At 40.1% G+C, this 18764-nt stretch overlaps 1 protein-coding gene across 10 annotated transcripts in view; it reads right to left on the bottom strand.

Annotated features, from left to right (window-relative positions):
* tiam1b (TIAM Rac1 associated GEF 1b) overlaps positions 1 to 18764 on the bottom strand; it is a 176207-nt gene that overhangs the window by 24532 nt on the left and 132911 nt on the right. For all 10 annotated transcript variants that reach the window (XM_057838495.1, XM_057838501.1, XM_057838496.1 and 7 more), the window contains 4 exons: positions 16715 to 16897; positions 15064 to 15132; positions 10167 to 10292; positions 9991 to 10099 (listed from right to left, as the gene is read on the bottom strand). In XM_057838495.1, the coding sequence (XP_057694478.1) occupies positions 9991 to 10099; positions 10167 to 10292; positions 15064 to 15132; positions 16715 to 16897 (487 nt within the window). The remainder of the gene's footprint in view (positions 1 to 9990; positions 10100 to 10166; positions 10293 to 15063; positions 15133 to 16714; positions 16898 to 18764) is intronic.

Here is an 18764-nt window from a genome sequence, read left to right as displayed (position 1 = left end):
TTGTTGACTGCCTTATCTGATTTCACTCCCTCTTGCAGAGGTTGCGCTAGACTTTTTCGTTGTCTGTCATTTTGACTGACAGGGTCATAAAAATCCGGTCATAATCTATTTTTACCCGTCACTTAAATTTTTAAAATGATAATAATGACATATTCAATAGCAGTGTTGGTCAAAAGTGGTGCGTTACTTACTCAACTCTGAATAAATTGAAGAAACTACCAGCCATGTTGTGTCTACTCTCTGCTCTGTTGATTTGTCATCCAAGACTCGGGGTGCGTTCAGGTTTGAGAATAGCGCACGTACTTCTGACTCCAAGCTGTTTGTCCCTGCTCATTCAATTAGGCTACGTTCATACTACAGGTCTTAATGCACAAATCCGATTTTTTTGTCATATCCGTTTTTTTGGCGTGCCCGTTCAGACTGCCTTTGTCCATTGAGACCATTCAAGTATTACGCATGCGCTCTAATTCGCAGTACAACACGTGCGCAGAAGCATCAAAACAAATGACAAGTCATCCGTCATTCCAGGGCTATCATATTTTGCTTTTCAAAAGGAGGACACAAATAACAGACATAAATAATCCCCGTTTAGGCTTATATTCACAGTTTATATGGATCGATAGCATGCACGCACTGTCTGTGCATGTCACACACACATACGGGCAGTTTGCCCTGACTGTCCAAGACGGGCTGCAGCCAGACCCCTCTCTCGACTCTCGGCCGTGTAGGAAATGTTGAAATATAGCTCACATAGAGCAGAGAGAAAACCGATCATTCTCAGGCTTATCCTCAACCCATTTTTATTTTTTTATGACTGTTGTCAAGCCCGGCCCTTCCCCAAAAGCCGTGTTCACTGCAAGCTAGGCGCTAATAACGCACGACTGAAATTGGATTTGGGACACTGGACGGTACAGACCGCCGCGACACTCTGGAAAAATGTGGCCCAGATCGGATTTGAACCACATAAAAAATGACCCAGATCGGATTTGAAATGGTCCACTTCTATGCGACTTGTCCCGTTCAGACCGTCAAGTTAATGCCTGACTCGAGTCGAAAAAACACGAAAAAATTGGATTCGTGCATTAAGACCTGTAGGATGAATGTAGCCTTAGACAATGCTCTCCAAAGCTTCCTAACGTTTCCGTGTTTGCTACACCTGAATGCTAGTTCGGACATTTTTCCGAGTAAGGCCAGCGACGTCATGCATCAAGAGAGACAATAGCTTATTAATATGCTCACTCGCCATCCTGTGGTCTGGGGTGTGAATTGCAACCTGTCAAAATGACGGATGGACTTCAGTTTTTTCCGTCACCGTTTAAAAAAACCGGTCAACGACGGAAAATATTCGGTTAACGCGACCCCTGCCCTATTGTACCAGGTAGAGCTAGTGCTCAAGGTCGTAACTCGGAATGTTTTTCAGCGGAAAATCACTAGAGGTGGGCTGTAATAAGTTTCACTTTTGCTTTCATAGTAAGTATCGTTTCATAGTAAGCCTAGGTAACGCCCTTTCTTCAGTATATACAGTGGGGCAAATAAGTATTTAGTAGAGCTGTCAAAATTATCGCGTTAACGGGCGGTAATTAATTTTTTAAATTAATCACGTTAAAATATTTGACGCAATTAACGCACATGCCCCGCTCAAACAGATTAAAATGACAGCACAGTGCAATGCCAACTTGTTACTTGTGTTTTTTGGAGTTTTGTCGCCCTCTGGTGGCGCTTGGGTGCGACTTATTTAATGGGTTTAAGCACCCATGAGCATTGTGTAATTAATGACATCAACAATGGCGGGCAACTAGTTTATTTTTTTGATTGAAAATTTTACAAATTTTATTAAAACGAAAACATTAAGAGGGGTTTTAATATAAAATTTCTATAACTTGTACTAACATTTATCTTTTAAGAACTACAAGTCTTTGTATCCATGGATTGCTTTGACAGAAATGTTAATAATGTTAATGCCATCTCGTTGATTTATTGTTATAATAAACAAATACAGTACTTATGTACCATATGTTGAATGTATATATCCTTCTTGTGTCTTATCTTTCCATTCCAACAATAATTTACAGAAAAATATGGCATATTTTATAGATGGTTTGAATTGCAATAAATTATGATTAATTAATTTTTAAGCTGTAATTCACTCGATTAAAAATTTCAATCGTTTGACAGCCCTAGTATTTAGTCAACCACCAATTGTGCAAGTTCTCCGACTTGAAAAGATTAGAGAGGCCTGTAACTGTCAACATGGGTTAACCTCAACCATGAGAGACAGAATGTGGAAAAAAAAAAACAGAAAATCACATTGTTTGATTTTTAAAGAATTTATATCCAAATTAGAGTGGAAAAGAAGTATTTGGTCACCTACAAACAAGCAACATTTCATGCTGTCAAAGAGGTTTAACTTCTTCTAACGAGGTCTAACGAGGCTCCACCTCTTACCTGTATTAATGGCACCTGTTTTAACTCATTATCGGTATAAAAGACACCTGTACACAACCTCAGTCAGTCACACTCCACAAACTCCACTATGTCCAAGACCATGTCACTTTCTGTTCATTGGTTACTTCCGATTGATTTTGTATCACTTCCTGTACATGTTGGGGCATTCTGGGGTCACTTCCGTTACATATTGAACATTTCAGGGTCAATTTCAGTTGAGTTTGTGACATTTCTTGCACATTTTGAGGCATTCCGGATCACTTCCAATACATTTTGGATAATTTCCTGTTGATTTTGGGGCATTCCGGGTGACTTCCTTTACATTTTGGATTTCCTGTTGATTTTACAGCATTTCTAAGTCACTTTCTTTTCATTGGTCATCAGTGTTGTGTTACTATAATCTGATTACTTTCTTCAGTAACGAGTAATCTAATGCGTTCATTTTTCCAAGCCATTTATCCGATTAAAGTTAGTTTCCCTAGTGCCTGTGCGTTACTATTTTGTTTTTGCCTCATAATGTATGTAGAATGAAGAATACTGTAGTCATGTCGAAGAGCATTTCTCATCGGAGGGGGGTCACATGTATTACGATGCTGTTTGAGGCTGTCTGCCACAGCGGTCAACAACATAGCATTCTGACGAGGCAGCGGGGCGGGGCTAACAGTGAACGGCAGGTTATATGCCACAAATGGATGCATTTGCTCACTGGAAATACAGCCATTACTTCACATTTCTGTCCAGTAAAGATGCCAAAAATATCTCTGTGTGTTGCAAACTTGGACGCTGGCTGAAAAAGACTGTCGGCCGCTAAAAACTCTACATCCAATTCAACAAGGAAGTACTTGGAATTACAGGACAAGGCGACAAAACTGGAAAAAGCCTAGAGGTAACAAGACAGCCAGCACTTCTAAAGTTTGTAACCAGCCTTTATGCACATTTTATTGTCAGTGTTTGTAACCATAGGCGGAGTTTTACTTTTGTGCGGTTGGGGGCAAAGGATGTTGATGACTGAAACAAAAGTCAAAAGTTTGGACACACCTAAACATTTTTACGTTTTATATATTTTCCCTACTATTGTAAATCCTCTCTAAATTCATCAAAACTATGAACGAACATGTTGAATGGCAAAAAAAGTGAAATAACTGTAAACAGGTTTTATATTCTACATTCTTCAAAGTGTCCACCTTTGAGGTGTCCCCAAACTTTTGGCCAACACTGTATATATACATATACAGTGCCTTGCAAAAGTATTCGGCCCCCTTGAATCTTGCAACCTTTCACCATATTTCAGGCTTCAAACAAAGATATGAAATTTAATTTTTTTTGTCAAGAATCAACAACAAGTGGGACACAATCGTGCAGTGGAACAACATTTATTGGATAATTTCAACTTTTTTAACAAATAAAAAACTGAAAAGTGGGACGTGCAATATTATTTGGCCCCTTTACTTTCAGTGCAGCAAACTCACTCCAGAGGTTCAGTGAGGATCTCTGAATGATCCAATGTTGTCCTAAATGACCGATGATGATAAATAGAATCCACGTGTGTGTAATCAAGTCTCCGTATAAATGCACCTGCTCTGTGATAGTCTCAGGGTTCTGTTTAAAGTGCAGAGAGCATTATGAAAACCAAGGAACACACCAGGCAGGTCCGAGATACTGTTGTGGAGAAGTTTAAAGCCGGATTTGGATTTCCCAAGCTTTAAACATCTCAAGGAGCACTGTGCAAGCCATCATATTGAAATGGAAGGAGCACCAGACCACTGCAAATCTACCAAGACCCGGCCATCCTTCCAAACTTTCTTCTCAAACAAGGAGAAAACTGATCAGATATACAGCCAAGAGGCCCATGATCACTCTGGATGAACTGCAGAAATCTACAGCTGAGGTGGGAGAGTCTGTCCATAGGACAACAATCAGTCGTACACTGCACAAATCTGGCCTTTATGGAAGAGTGGCAAGACGAAAGCCATTTCTCAAAGATATCCATAAAAAGTCTCGTTTAAAGTTTGCCGCAAGCCACCTGGGAGACACACCAAACATGTGGAAGAAGGTGCTCTGGTCAGATGAAACCAAAATGGAACTTTTTGGCCACAATGCAAAACGATATGTTTGGCGTAAAAGCAACACAGCTCATCACCCTGAACACACCATCCCCACTGTCAAACATGGTGGTGGCAGCATCATGGTTTGGGCCTGCTTTTCTTCAGCAGGGACAGGGAAGATGGTTAAAATTGACGGGAAGATGGATGCAGCCAAATACAGGAACATCTACATCTACAATGGAATGGTTCAAAAATAAACGTATCCAGGTGTTAGAATGGCCAAGTCAAAGTCCAGACCTGAATCCAATCGAGAATCTGTGGAAAGAGCTGAAGATTGCTGTTCACAAACACTCTCCATCCAACCTCACTGAGCTCGAGCTGTTTTGCAAGGAAGAATGGGCAAAAATGTCAGTCTCCCGATGTGCAAAACTGATAGAAACATACCCCAAGCGACTTGCAGCTGTAATTGGAGCAAAAGGTGGCGCTACAAAGTATTAACGCAAGGGGGCCGAATAATATTGCACGCCCCACTTTTCAGTTTTTTATTTGTTAAAAAAGTTGAAATTATCCAATAAATTTTGTTCCACTTCATGATTGTGTCCCACTTGTTGTTGATTCTTGACAAAAAATTACAATTTGATATCTTTATGTTTGAAGCCTGAAATGTGGTGAAAGGTTGCAAGGTTCAAGGGGGCCGAATACTTTTGCAAGGCACTGTATATAAAACTGTTCAAGCTCCGTTCTTGTTGGTTGCGTTTGAAAGCTTAGGTTTACAGAAATTCTAAATACCCATCTTGCCTCCACAGGTGTAGTTTTGGCTTAGCAAAGCAAAAGCTAGTTTGTTAGGTGCTAGAAAAATCTGCTCGAAAAATGATTTTGACCCATTATGAAATACGTTGTAGGATTCTTGTTCATTTCAATAATTTTTGTAGACTTTTATAGACAATATTTTAACAGCGAGGTCTTTATTATAAAGGGGAAATTCAGAATTGTTGACATTAGGCTTTATCTTGGAGTTAGCGGGGGTTTATTTAGTCGTTGGAGTTGATTTGGACAAATTCCGTGCAGTTTGTCAGTTATTTGTTAGTTTCAGGGCTCCGGGGTGGCTAAGCCAGCGCGAGTCAATTGTGGTTGAAATCAACTCCATCCACTAATTAAACCCCCGCTAACTCAAAGATTAAGCCTTATGTGAAAAATTCAATTACATGCGAAGACATTTTTTGTTGTCATTTTTATGTTGAGGCAGCAAAAGGAGAAAAATTGGTCAAAAGTAACTGATAAGTTACTGTTAAAGTAACTTAGTTACTTTGATGATAAAGTAATCAGTAAAGTAACTAGATTACTTTTTTTTTTAGGAGTAATCAGTAATTAAATTACTTTTTTAAGTAATCTGTGACAATACTGTTGGTCATGTACATTGTATTTATTGAACATTTTGGATCATTTTCTGTATATTTCCGGGCATTTCTGGGATCGCTTCCTGTACATTTGGGGCATTCCGGTGTCACTCCCTGCACATTTTGGAACATTACCTGTTGATTTTGGGGCATTTCCGGGTCACTTTCTGTTCATTGGTCACTTCTTGTTAATTTTAGAACATTTTTTGGTCATTTCCAGTTGATTTTGTGTCTTTAATTGTACATTTTAGAGCAGGGGTGTCCAAACTTTTTGCAAAGGGGGCCAGATTTGGTGTGGTAAGATTTGGTGGGGGGGCCGACCTTGGCTGACGTCCTTTACGTAGAACAATATACTTAAGCTTATTTTAGCAAGCATTTGTGTGTGTCACATTTGCTTTATTATTTTCTTTTAATTAATAATTTCAACAATCTCACAACTAGGCTTTGTGGTGTTCTCTTTCGACTCTCGGGATCTTGCGAAATACTGCTGCTGTGAAATTCAACTAGCTTCGGGTTGCTTCAATTTCTCGCTGCGGATCTTCCCTACAATCTTGCCGTACATGTCAGCATGTCTTGTTTGGTAATTTCGCCTCACATTGAACTCTTTAAAAACAGCGATTGTCTCTTTGCAAATGAGGCAGACACAGTTGTTGCGTATCTTAGTGAAGAGATAGTCCAATTTCCACCTATACTTGAAGCGTCGGCCGTCGCAGTCAACTTTTTGTTGTTGATTGTTGCCATTTTAGACAATTGGAAGTCAAGGGTAACGCGGGGTAAAGTTGCTTAGAGTGCTGCTGCCTTTTAGTGGGTAAATGAGGAGCAGCATTTAATGTGTAAGCTACTTTATACGCTGGTAGCAGTACTGCTGACCAATTTATTTAGTCTGTGTACGGGCCAGACGTTATTGATCCTTTGACAGAGGCTGACGGCCGGATGAAATTTGACCACGGGCCGCATTTGGCCCCCTGGTCGCACTTTGGACATGTCTGTTTTAGAGCATTCAGAGATCGTTTCCTTTTTATTCGAGAGTATTTCTGTTCAAGGGTCCCTTTCTGCTGATTTTGGGTCACTTCGTGTACATTTTGGATCGTTTCCTGTTTATTTTAGAGTATTTGCAGGTCTTTTTCTGTTCATCGGTCATCTCTTGTTGATTTTGGAGTATTTCCTGGTCACGTCTTGTTGATTTTGGGGCATTTCTGGTTCAATTTCTGTTGATTTTGAGTCACTTCTTCAGTCACATCTTGGGGGCATTCAGGGATGATTTCCTGATTATTTTAGAGCGTTTTTCGGGTCATTTTCTGTCCATTGCTCACTTACTGTTGATTCTGTTTTTTATTTGCCCATACCAATACAAATTTAACGGATTGCTAGCACCGTCAATGACACGTAAAGTAAGGCTTACCAAAACTGACCCGACTTATCAATCATCAAATTAATTGTCATGTATTTTGAACATCAATTAACAGTTAAGAGACACTGTCAACCTCAAAATTGTCCAAATATTTTAGCCTGCCTCATAATTATTATTATGATGATTAAAGGTGTGCGAAATTTCCGATTCTTAGATTATTCGCGATTCGGCCGTGGAGGATTCGAGAACGATTCACAAACATCCAAATTCCGATTATTGAAGTATGTCAAGTAGAGCGGAAGTAAAACACACTCAGCGCGCCGGCGCGGTCTTCGGGACGCAATGAGGAACGGAGCGAGAGTAGCTAAACGTCATGCTTGCCATTACCCAGCCCCTCGGGTAATGACAATGCTCAACTCACGGCTCTGGCTCAACTCATGCCGCGAGATTAAAAAAAAAAACAACAATATACCTGACTGCTGCCGACAGCTCTACAAACTACGTCCACGTAATGGTACGGTAGATATATTTATATAGAACTAGATGCAAAGTAACAAGACTCAGTGGCGTTAGCAGCACATGTTCAAAAAGCTAGATGCAGGCGTTAGTAAACGCCCGCCATCTTAAAGCAGTAGACTTCCCTGCAAGGCTTTTGTAGCGAACCTTCCAAGCGAACCTAATTAACTTTTTATCTAAAATACTCCTTAATCGGCAAAATATTGACTTGAATCTATCTTTAAAGTAGACAGAAGGGAAATTATGGAATAACGGGAGCAATTTTAACAACTTTAACAGTTGATTCACAACATTAAATTAAATGAATGTAGTTTAAAGCTGCTGATACAGAATGGGGATTTGAGTATATTATTTATTGTTTTTAACTGTTAACTTGATACTGAAATAGTTAAAATTTATTTATTTATTTTTTTTTTTTTACAGTTTTTGTAACTAATGTACAAAACATTAAAAACAGCTAATAGCGGGGGGGGGGGGGCTAATCAATAATCGATTTATAATCGAATCGTAGCCTCTGAATCGTAATCGTAATCGAATCATTATGTGCCCAAAGATTCCCACCTCTAATGATGATGATGATATATATATATATATATATATATATATATTTTTTTTTTTTTTTTTTTTTTTTAAGAAAATTTGGATACAGGCAATATTTTGTAGTCCGCATTAACCTCTACTGGCTAAATTGGAACCTACAGGCAGAATAATTCCAAAATTCATCAGCGTTGAAACAAAAAAATGAAAGTTAATAAATCAGGCTGTGAGTTAGGGCTGGGCGATATGGCCTTAAACATGTATCACGATAAATTGAGCAGATTTATCTCGATAACGATAAATGACGATAAATTCGCCCAAGCGTACCGTTATATAATTTGAAAATCTGAATCAATGCATGAAATACAGATTAACTGTTTCTTGTTGATTTATTTACCAGCATTCAATTTCATATACCGTATTTAACAATTGTACATGCAGTCTAAACATTAAGTTTATAAAAATGTATCGTAAGCAATAAGAATTCAAGTATGAACATTTATAACAGCGTGTATGACTTGAACAACGTACGTTATCAAAATCAATATGCCTGTGCAAACATGTCATTGTAACACAAATGACTTGCAGCTTGAACAGTACACTTCAAAAAGACAACTTATTGTTAATGGCTGCTGTGACATAATTATTAAATACAAGTGTCTACTTTATGGTTTCAGGGTCACCCCCCAACCCAGTGCATTTTTTAATAAATGCACGCACAAATGAACCCCCAAACAAACAGAGAGACACACACACATTAAAGCTATATTGATCTTTTTCAAATGAAACGCTTAAGATTTTATGATAGCAATAATGACACAGAAATAAGCACATACAGAAAAATAGCTGGGGCCATTTCTCGGTCATTATAAGTTTCGCCGTTGGATTGTACTTTATGTTGAATGCTTTACCATCACAAAAGCTATCAGAGGAATCACACACAGACAGATACAAAATAACGCCACATAGTAGTTGCTAGATGCTGTCCGTGCCCAATCCACTCATTAAGTTCAGGCGTTTCGATAAGGTTAGAGCCGCTATCCGACTCCATCACGTTCATTTGTAGCGTTAGCCGCTAGCTAGCGTTAGCCTGGCTACCAGTAGAAAGCCACGAAAGCACCATCTCTGGAAATCGTGAGAACAAGGGAGGACAGCGGGTGAAAGTCCGTCTGGATGCCACCAAGAGTCTACTAAATGTCGGGTGAAAGTTTGGTGAACCTCCCTTAAGCCACACTCCATCACGTTTTGCTTGTAGCGTTAGCTGCTAGCGTTAGCTTACCAGGCCTTTGTTTGATTGGCTTCTTGATGATCATGTGACTGTCTACGTAAGCCCATTGACTGCTTTCTTAAAGGGGAATGAACATAGACGAACAACAGAATCAAAGCGGGATGAAAAGACTATATTTTCTTGTTTTATTAATTTACCGAATTTACCGACATGGTCAAAATTACGTCGGTCATCGTTAAGAATTTCGGTGACGGTAAATTTTCGGTTTACCGCCCTGCTCTACTGTGAGTATCAAGAGACATTGGCCCATGCTACGTCGCTAGCAAGTTTCAAGACGATCGGTTCACGGATGACGGAGGAATAGGACATCACGTTCGTGTCCACAAGAAAAGCAACAAACTTGACAGGCTTTCAGTTTGTAAAAAGTATGTGAAGTCTCTGAAAAATGGCTGAACATTTAAAGTCGCTCACCTTTCACGAGGACCTTGGGGACTTTGGTGTGGCTGGCGCAGAAGGCGCTGTAGATCTTAAAGCGATCGGCGTAGTAGAGGAAGGAGCCTCCCAGGGAGAAAAGGATTTTCTAACCATCACAATTGGACAGAGATGTTAGGCAGCTTGAAATGTATAGAAATATACTGTATTTTTACTTTGAACTGCTCCACTCTCTCCAGCTTGTCCAGATCCGGAACCAGCCGGGTCCCGTCCTCCAGAGTCTTCAGGAACTCTACCTGGAATTCCACCATTTCTGGAAGATTTCCAAAGAGAACATCCAACTGGAACAACACGAGAAAGGTAGGTTAATACATTTTTTTACTCATTGGAGGATGAGCATTCATAGCGAGTTCTCACAGTTTGAATCAATTTGATGTCTGTTGTTGTCAAAGGAGAATAAGTTCATGTTTGGGCCACTTCCTTGTTCATTTAAGGATACTTATGTGTCACTTTCTGTTAATTTTGGGTCACTTCCTGTACATTTTGGGACATTCCGGAGTCACTTTGTCTACATTTTGAATCATTATCTGTTGAATTAGGGCGTTTTGGGTCACTTCCTGTTCGTTTTTTATTTCTGTTGATTTTTGCTCCATTCTGATTAGTTTTTGGGCACTTATGGGTCATTTCCTATTAATTTTGGGTAACTTCATGCACAATTTAGGGCATTTTGAGTCACTTTGTGTAGTTTTAGGGTACCCTTGGCTCACTTTCTGTACATTTTGGCACACTTCCTGTACATTTAGGATAATTTTTTGTCAATTTTAGGGCTTTTCCGTGTCACTTCCATTGTCTACTTTTGGCTCACTTCCTTTTAAGTTTTCGGGCACTTATGGGTCACTTCCCGTTTATTTTGGGTCACTTCATGTACAATTTGGTACACTTCCTGTACATTTAGGATCATTTTCTGATGGTTTTAGGGCTTTTCCATGTCATTTCCTGTTCTTTGTTTACTTTTGGCTTACTTCCTATTAGTTTTGGGGCACTTATGGGTCACTTCCCGATTATTTTGGGTCAGTTTAGGTACAATTTGGGGCATTTAAGAGTCCCTTTGTGTACATTTTAGATCATTTTCTGTTGACTTAAGTCTTAGGGCATTTTTAGGTCACTTTACGTACAATTTGAGGCCTTTAGGAGTCACTTTGTGTAGATTTTGGATCATTTTCTGTTGACTTAGGGCATTTTGGGGTCACTTCCTGTACATTTCGGCACACTTCGTTTACATTTAGGATCATTTTCTGTTGATTTTAAGGCATTTCCATGTCACTTCCTGGTATTGTTTACTTTTGGCTCACTTCCTATTAGTTTTGTGGCACTTATGGGTCACTTCATATACAATTTTGGGCATTCGGGACTCACTTCTTGTACATTTTGGATCATTTTCTGTTGATTTTAGAGCATTTGCATGTCACTTCCCGTTCCTGTCCAGTTCCACTTCTGGCTCACTTCTATCAGTTTTGGGGCACTTATGGGTCACTTCCCATTTCTTTTGTGTCACATCCAGTACATTTTGGGACATTCCAGAGTCACTTCCTCTACATTTTGGTCATTTTTCTGTTGATTTTAGAGCATTTTAGGGTCACTTTCTGTTCCTTTTTTATTTCCTGTTTAGTTTTGCTCAATTCCGAATAGTTTTGGGCCACTTATGGGTCAATTCCAGTTGATTTTGGGACATTCTGGAGTCACTTCCTGTACATTTTGGCCCATTTTCTGTTGATTTTAGGGCAATTTCAGGTCACAGGTTCCTGTTCATTGTTCAATTTCTGATGATTTTGGCTGACTTCCCGTTAGTTTTGGGGCACCTTAGGTCACTTCATGTTTATTTCGGGGGCAATTCAAAGAAGGTTTTTCATCAGAAATAATGACCTCCATGTTCAAATGCATTGAATATCTAGCGCCGTCAATAGCACTGAAAGTTGAGCAATCATAGCAAATCCTCTTAATTTTCAATGAATAGAATGTTTTCTATATAATGTTCACCATCCCTCTCAGTGGGAGGCGATGAGTTAAAAACTTTGGAATTCAACAAAAAAATTAACTAGTGTTATTGGATATATATATATATATATTGGGGCAGTCAAAATTATCGCGTTAACGGGCGGTAATTAATTTTTGTAATTAATCACTTTAAAATATTTTACGCATTTAACGCACATGCCCCGCTCAAACAGATTAAAATGACAGCACAGTGTAATGTCCACTTGTCACTTGTGTTTTTTTGTGTTTTGTCGCCCTCTGCTGGCGCTTGGGTGCGACTGATTTTGTGGGTTTCAGCAGCATGAGCATTGTGTAATTATTGACATCAACAATGGCGAGCTACTAGTTTATATTTTGATTGAAAATTTTACAAATTTTATCAAAACGAAAACATGAAGAGGTTTTAATATGAAATTTCTATAACTTGTACTAACATTTATCTTTTAAGAACTAAGTCTTTCTAAACAAATACAGTACTTATGTACCGTATGTTGAATGTATATATCCGTCTTGTGTCTTATCTTTCCATTCCAACAATAATTTACTGAAAAATATGGCATATTTTATAGATGGTTTGAATTGCGATTAATTAATTTTTAAGCTGTAATTAACTCGATTAAAAATTTCAATCGTTGACAGCCCTGAGAGAGAGAGAGAGAGAGAGAGAGAGAGAGAGAGAGAGAGAGAGAGAGAGAGAGAGAGAGAGAGAGAGAGAGAGAGAGAGAGAGAGAGAGAGAGAGAGAGAGAGAGAGAGAGAGAGAGAGAGAGAGAGAGAGAGAGAGAGAGAGAGAGAGAGAGAGAGAGAGAGAGAGAGAGAGAGAGAGAGAGAGAGAGAGAGAGAGAGAGAGAGAGATACAGTAGATAGTGGAGCTGGGAATCTTTGGGCACCTAACGATTCGATTACGATTCAGAGGCTCCGATTTGATTATAAAACGATTATTGATGCACCCCCCTCCTCCTTTTTTTTTTTTTTTTTTTTTTTTTTTAAGTTTCGTACATTAGTTCCAAATTCGCTACAACAGAGCCTTCTAGAGAGGTCTACTGCTTTAAGATGGCGGCTGTTTACTTACGCCGGAAAGTCTGTCATTTCGCATCTCTGTTCAATGATACATGTTTAACACCGACGTCTGTCATTTTGCTTCTAGTTCTACATATATTTGATATCTACTGTAGCCGTATGTTTGTAGCAACTAGCAACTGGGCGTTGTTTGTAGCGGCTGTCGGCCGCAGTCAGGTATGATTGTTTTTCAAAGATAAGCAGCCAACTTACAATGTCACTTACAGCTACAAATCAAGTCAGAAACCTTGGCGTAAATATTGACTCAGACCTAAAATTTGATAGCCATCTAAAGTCTGTCACTAAATCCGCTTATTACCACCTAAAAAATATAACCAGAATTAAGGGGCTTCTGACTCAACAAGACATGGAAAAACTTATGCATGCATTCATTTTCAGCAGATTGGACTACTGCAACGGTATATTTACAGGTCTTGATAAAAAATCAGTCAGGAAGCTGCAGCTAGTACAGAATGCTGCAGCCAGAGTCCTCACAAATACAAGGAAGCTGGACCACATTACACCGGTTTTGAAATCGCTACACTGGCTTCCAGTGAGTCAAAGGATAGACTATAAAATATTACTGCTCGTCTACAAAGCACTCAATGGCCTTGGACCAAAATACATGCTTGACTTGTTAGATTCCTATGAGACATCTAGACCCCTAAGGTTGTCTGGAACCGGTCTTCTGCATGTTCCAAGAACAAGAACCAAGCAGGGTGAGGCAGCATTTAGTTATTATGCTCCTCACCTCTGGAACAAGTTACCCGAACGTCTGAAGTATGCTCGAACTGTTAGCTCCTTTAAATCAGGGCTAAAAACGCTTTTGTTTAGCACTGCATATCCATAACTGTCTATATATTTCATTCTACCTGCTTTCTATTCCTCTTGTGCTTATCTCCATTGCTGATTTCAATGATTATTAGTGGTGGTAGTTTTTGTTTTATTTTTATTTTTGTTTTATTTTTATTTATTTATTTTTATTCTGTGATTAAATGCGATCTTTTGTCTTGGTTTTTACATTGTGTTGATTTAAATGTGATTTTTATGGTCTTCATGTGATGTAAAGCACTTTGAATTGCCTTGTGTTGAATTGTGCTATATAAATGAATTTGCCTTGCCTTGCCTTGCCTTGCCTTGCCTTGCCTTTTATTTAGCGGCATGAGTTGAACATGATATTTACTCTCGGTCCGTTCCTCATTGCGTCCCAAAGACCGCGCTGACTGTGTTTTACTTCCGCTTTACCTGGTATAATTCAATAATTGGAATTTGGATATTTGTGAATCGTTCTCGAATCTTCCACTGCCGAATCGCAAATAATCTAAGAATCGGAAATTTCGCACGCTTCTAGTGGATAGATACAACTATCCTATTCAGTATATGAAACTGGATGTCTGATGTGCAATATGAGCCAGCGCGGATGATTAGTATAACTTTTCGGCCATTTTATGTCAGCGCTTTTTAATTAAAAACGTTCTTGTCAATGAGGCCAGATCATACTTTGAAATTGCTATGAATTGCTCAATTTTCAACAGATTCTTCATAGATCGGCAAATTAAATACATACTACATTTTAACATATTTTCAACATCCAGCCTGAATTCATAGACACATTCTGTGTTTTGTCATCAACCAAACTTTTTGTGAATCCATCACCCTACTTACGTCCGCTACAATAGAGCCCGAATTCCCTGACGCAAGATGTCCGCCAGTCACTTACAATGCAGACGATGCCGTAAGGCACTAGTTTTTATAATTCATTTTATCCTCCAGAGCAGCGTTAACTGATATTTTTGCCCAAAAAGCGAGTAACTGCTAGCGATTTGTGCAACAGATGGTGCGCCCAATCATCTCATGATGTCCAAGTAGCACATGCAGGTGTCAAAACATCCCATTCTCCTCTCCTTTCTCATCGTCGGGCCCTCTTGTCCTGGCACAAAAGCCGTCCGTGCTGCCGCTACGATTATGCAAGCCACTTCTACTGGCTCCAAGGCCGCATTCACACCCACGTGCGTCCTTACCTCATCCTGAGTGAGAAAGCTCTCTTTCTGCAGCGGGCTTAAATATCGTCCGATGAGGCAGTTCAGGTCCTGTAAAATACAGGGGAAAAAATGATTCGGCTATGACTCATTTACTCAATGGCTGTCATTGACAGATGGCGATAGACTTGCTCTGAAAAATAACAGGAAAGGACCTGAAATCAACAGGTGTAACCGGAAAATGCCCTAAAATCAACAGTAAATAACACATACATGCCCTAGAATGAATGAATGAATGAATGGATGAATGGATGAATGGATGAATGGATGAATGGATGGATGGATGGATGGATGGATGGATGGATGGATGGATGGATGGATGGATGGATGGATGGATACGATGGATGCATACGATGGATGGATACGATGGATGGATACGATGGATACGATGGATGGAATGGATGGATGGATGGATGGATGGATGGATGGATGGATGGATGGATGGATGGATGGATGGATGGATGGATGGATGGATGGATACGATGGATGGATGGATGGTTGGATGGATACCATGGTTGGATGGATGGATGGATGGATGGATGGATGGATGGATGGATGGATGGATGGATGGATGGATGGATGGATACCATGGTTGGATGGATGGATGGTTGGATGGTTGGATGGATGGATGGATGGATGGATGGATACGATGGATGGATGGATGGATGGATGGATACGATGGATGGATGGATACGATGGATACGATGGATGGAATGGATGGATGGATACGATGGATGGATGGATACGATGGATGGATGGATACGATGGATGGATGGATGGTTGGATGGATACGATGGATGGATGGATACCATGGTTGGATGGTTGGATGGATGGATGGATGGATGGATGGATGGTTGGATGGTTGGATGGATGGATGGTTGGATGGTTGGATGGATGGATGGATGGATGGATGGATGGATGGATGGATGGATGGATGGATGGATGGTTGGATGGATGGATGGATGGATGGATGGATACCATGGATGGATGGATGGATACCATGGATGGATGGATGGATACCATGGTTGGATGGATGGATGGATACCATGGATGGATACCATGGATGGATGGATGGATACCATGGATGGATACCATGGATGGATGGATGGATACCATGGTTGGATACCATGGTTGGATACCATGGATAGAAATTTTAAAATTTTTAAAAATACTAGACCATATATAAAGTTTACAAAATAAAATGTAAGTATAAAACTTTTAAAATTTGTGAAAAAATAAAAATGTGGTATTTACTCATAACCCTTATAAAAGATAAATGTTAGTACACGTTATAATAATTTGATATTAAAACCCATCTTAATGTTTTCAATTTTAATAAAATTTGTAAAATTTTAAACCAAAAAATTAACTAGTAGTTCACCATTGCTGTTGACATGACGTTACTTTGCAAAGCATCGCCAAATCTACATCCTTGACATTATGATCCATAAAGTCTCAATTGAACTCAGTGAACCGCTCGCCGCACGTTACCCGGGCAACATCGATCCTGGGCTATTTATTAGATTAGGCCCACTTAAATGGAACAGCCCAACAAACAAAAGACGGTGGAACACAGCTGCGTCCCCCGCAAATTCAGAACAGGTGCAAACAACCAAATAGAAAGGCTACTGACTTTGACGTAGGTGCGTTCAGTCTCCACCAGCTCGCCGATGACCTTGCGCAGCTTGTCGGCGTCCGAAAGCTGGCGGAGCGCGGGCGGGAACGGCGAATCGGGGCTGGGCGAAGACGACGACGCGCAGTCCGCCGGGTTCATGTCGTGGAGGCTGCGGCAAAAGGCCGCCACTTGCTCCGTATTCTGAAACCAAAAAGAAAACAAAGATTCTTGTGATATTTTCAGAGGTTGGAATGTGCTTACTTCACCTTGGAATTCACAGTAGAGCAGCATTAGACATTCATTTAAAAAAAACATCAACAAAAACAAGCACAAGTGTGTTGTTACAGTCTGAAGGCTACCCTCTAGTGAATCAAAATCAAACATACGGGCAACAATAAGTCTGCACTGCTTTGTCTTTTTCTTTTTTTTTTTTAGCTGTCCTGTTCAGCTGCTTGACACGGAGAATGGAGATCTGAGTGTCCTACTGATCTGATCAGTTTTAATGTACCATATGTACCAATTGTTCATTGTTTGGTTTATTAGGAGAAAGCAGCGAGCAAGACGGGGTTATGGGAGGACAGAAAGGGAATTAGAAAAGGAGAAAGACTGAAGAGAAGAGCAAACAACAACAAGAAACCCATTCAATGCCTACACTAACTATGAATAGAGTAGCGCTATCATGAGCAATTGTACTTCCAGTTGACACAATATGGGGTCCTGATGACCGAGGAGGAAAATGAGGGGAGGAGAGTCAGCAAGAGATGTGACAAGGTGGGGTGGAGCGTACACAAATCGGCACTGTGAGGTGTAGAACCCAGTATTCTGTAGATCCCTTGTAAGTGTGGATACAGTGCGGCAAATAAGTATTTAGTCAACCACAATTTGTGCAAGTTCTCCCACTTGAAAATATTAGAGAGGTCTGTAATTGTCAACATGGGTAAACCTTAACCATGAGAGTGTGGAAAAAAAAAAAAACAGAAAAACACATTGTTTGATTTTTAAAGAATGTATTTGCAAATCATGGTGCAAAATAAGTATTTTGTCAATACCAAAAGTTCATCTCAATACTTTGGCAATAACGGAGGCCAAACGTTTTCTGTAACTCTTCACAAGCTTTTTACACACTGTTGCTGGTATTTTGACCATTCCTCCATGCAGATCTCCTCTAGAGCAGTGACGTTTCGGGGCTGTCGTTGGGCAACACGAACTTTCAACTCCCTCCACAGATTTTCTATGGGGTTGAGATTTGGAGACTGGCTAGGCCACTCCAGGACCTTAAAATACTTCTTACGAAGCCACTCCTTTGTTGCCCTGGCTGTGTGTTTGGGATCATTGTCATGCTGAAAGACCCAGCCACGTCTCATCTTCAATGCCCTTGCTGATGGAAGGAGATTTTCACTCAAAATCTCTCCATACATGGCCATATTCATTCTTTCCTTTACATAGATCAGTCATCTTCACAGTGGGTATGGTGTTCTTTGGATGCAATTTAGTATTCTTTTTTCCTCCAAACACGGGAACCTGTGTTTCGATCAAAAAGTTCGATTTTGGTTTCATCTGACCATAACACGTTCTCCCAGTCCTCTTCTGGATCATCCAAATGCTCTCTAGTGAACCACAGACGGGCCTGGACGTGTACTGGCTTCAGCAAGGGGACACGTCTGGCAGTGCAGGATTTGAGTCCCTGGCGGGGCATTGTGTTACTGATAGTAGCCTTTGTTACTGTGGTCATTCACTAGGTCCCCCCTTGTGGTTCTGGGATTTTTGCTCACCGTTCTTGTTATCATTTTGACGCCACGGGGTGAGATCTTGCATGGAGCCCCAGATCGAGGGAGGTTATCAGTGGTCTTGTATGTCTTCCATTTTCTAATAATTGCTCCCAAATTTGATTTCTTTACACCAAGCGTATTACCTATTGCAGATTCAGTCTTCCCAGCCTGGTGCAGGTCTACAATTTTGTCTCTGGTGTCCTTCGACAGCTCTTTGGTCTTGGCCATAGTGTGACTGACTGAGGTTGTGGACAGGTGTCTTTTATACCGGTAATGAGTTAAAACAGGTGCCATTAGTA

Source organism: Corythoichthys intestinalis, chromosome 6, assembly GCF_030265065.1.
Source record: "Corythoichthys intestinalis isolate RoL2023-P3 chromosome 6, ASM3026506v1, whole genome shotgun sequence".
Lineage (NCBI taxonomy): Eukaryota > Metazoa > Chordata > Actinopteri > Syngnathiformes > Syngnathidae > Corythoichthys > Corythoichthys intestinalis.
The sequence above is the reverse complement of the archived record's forward strand: the minus strand, read 5'-3'. Positions and strand labels throughout refer to the sequence as shown.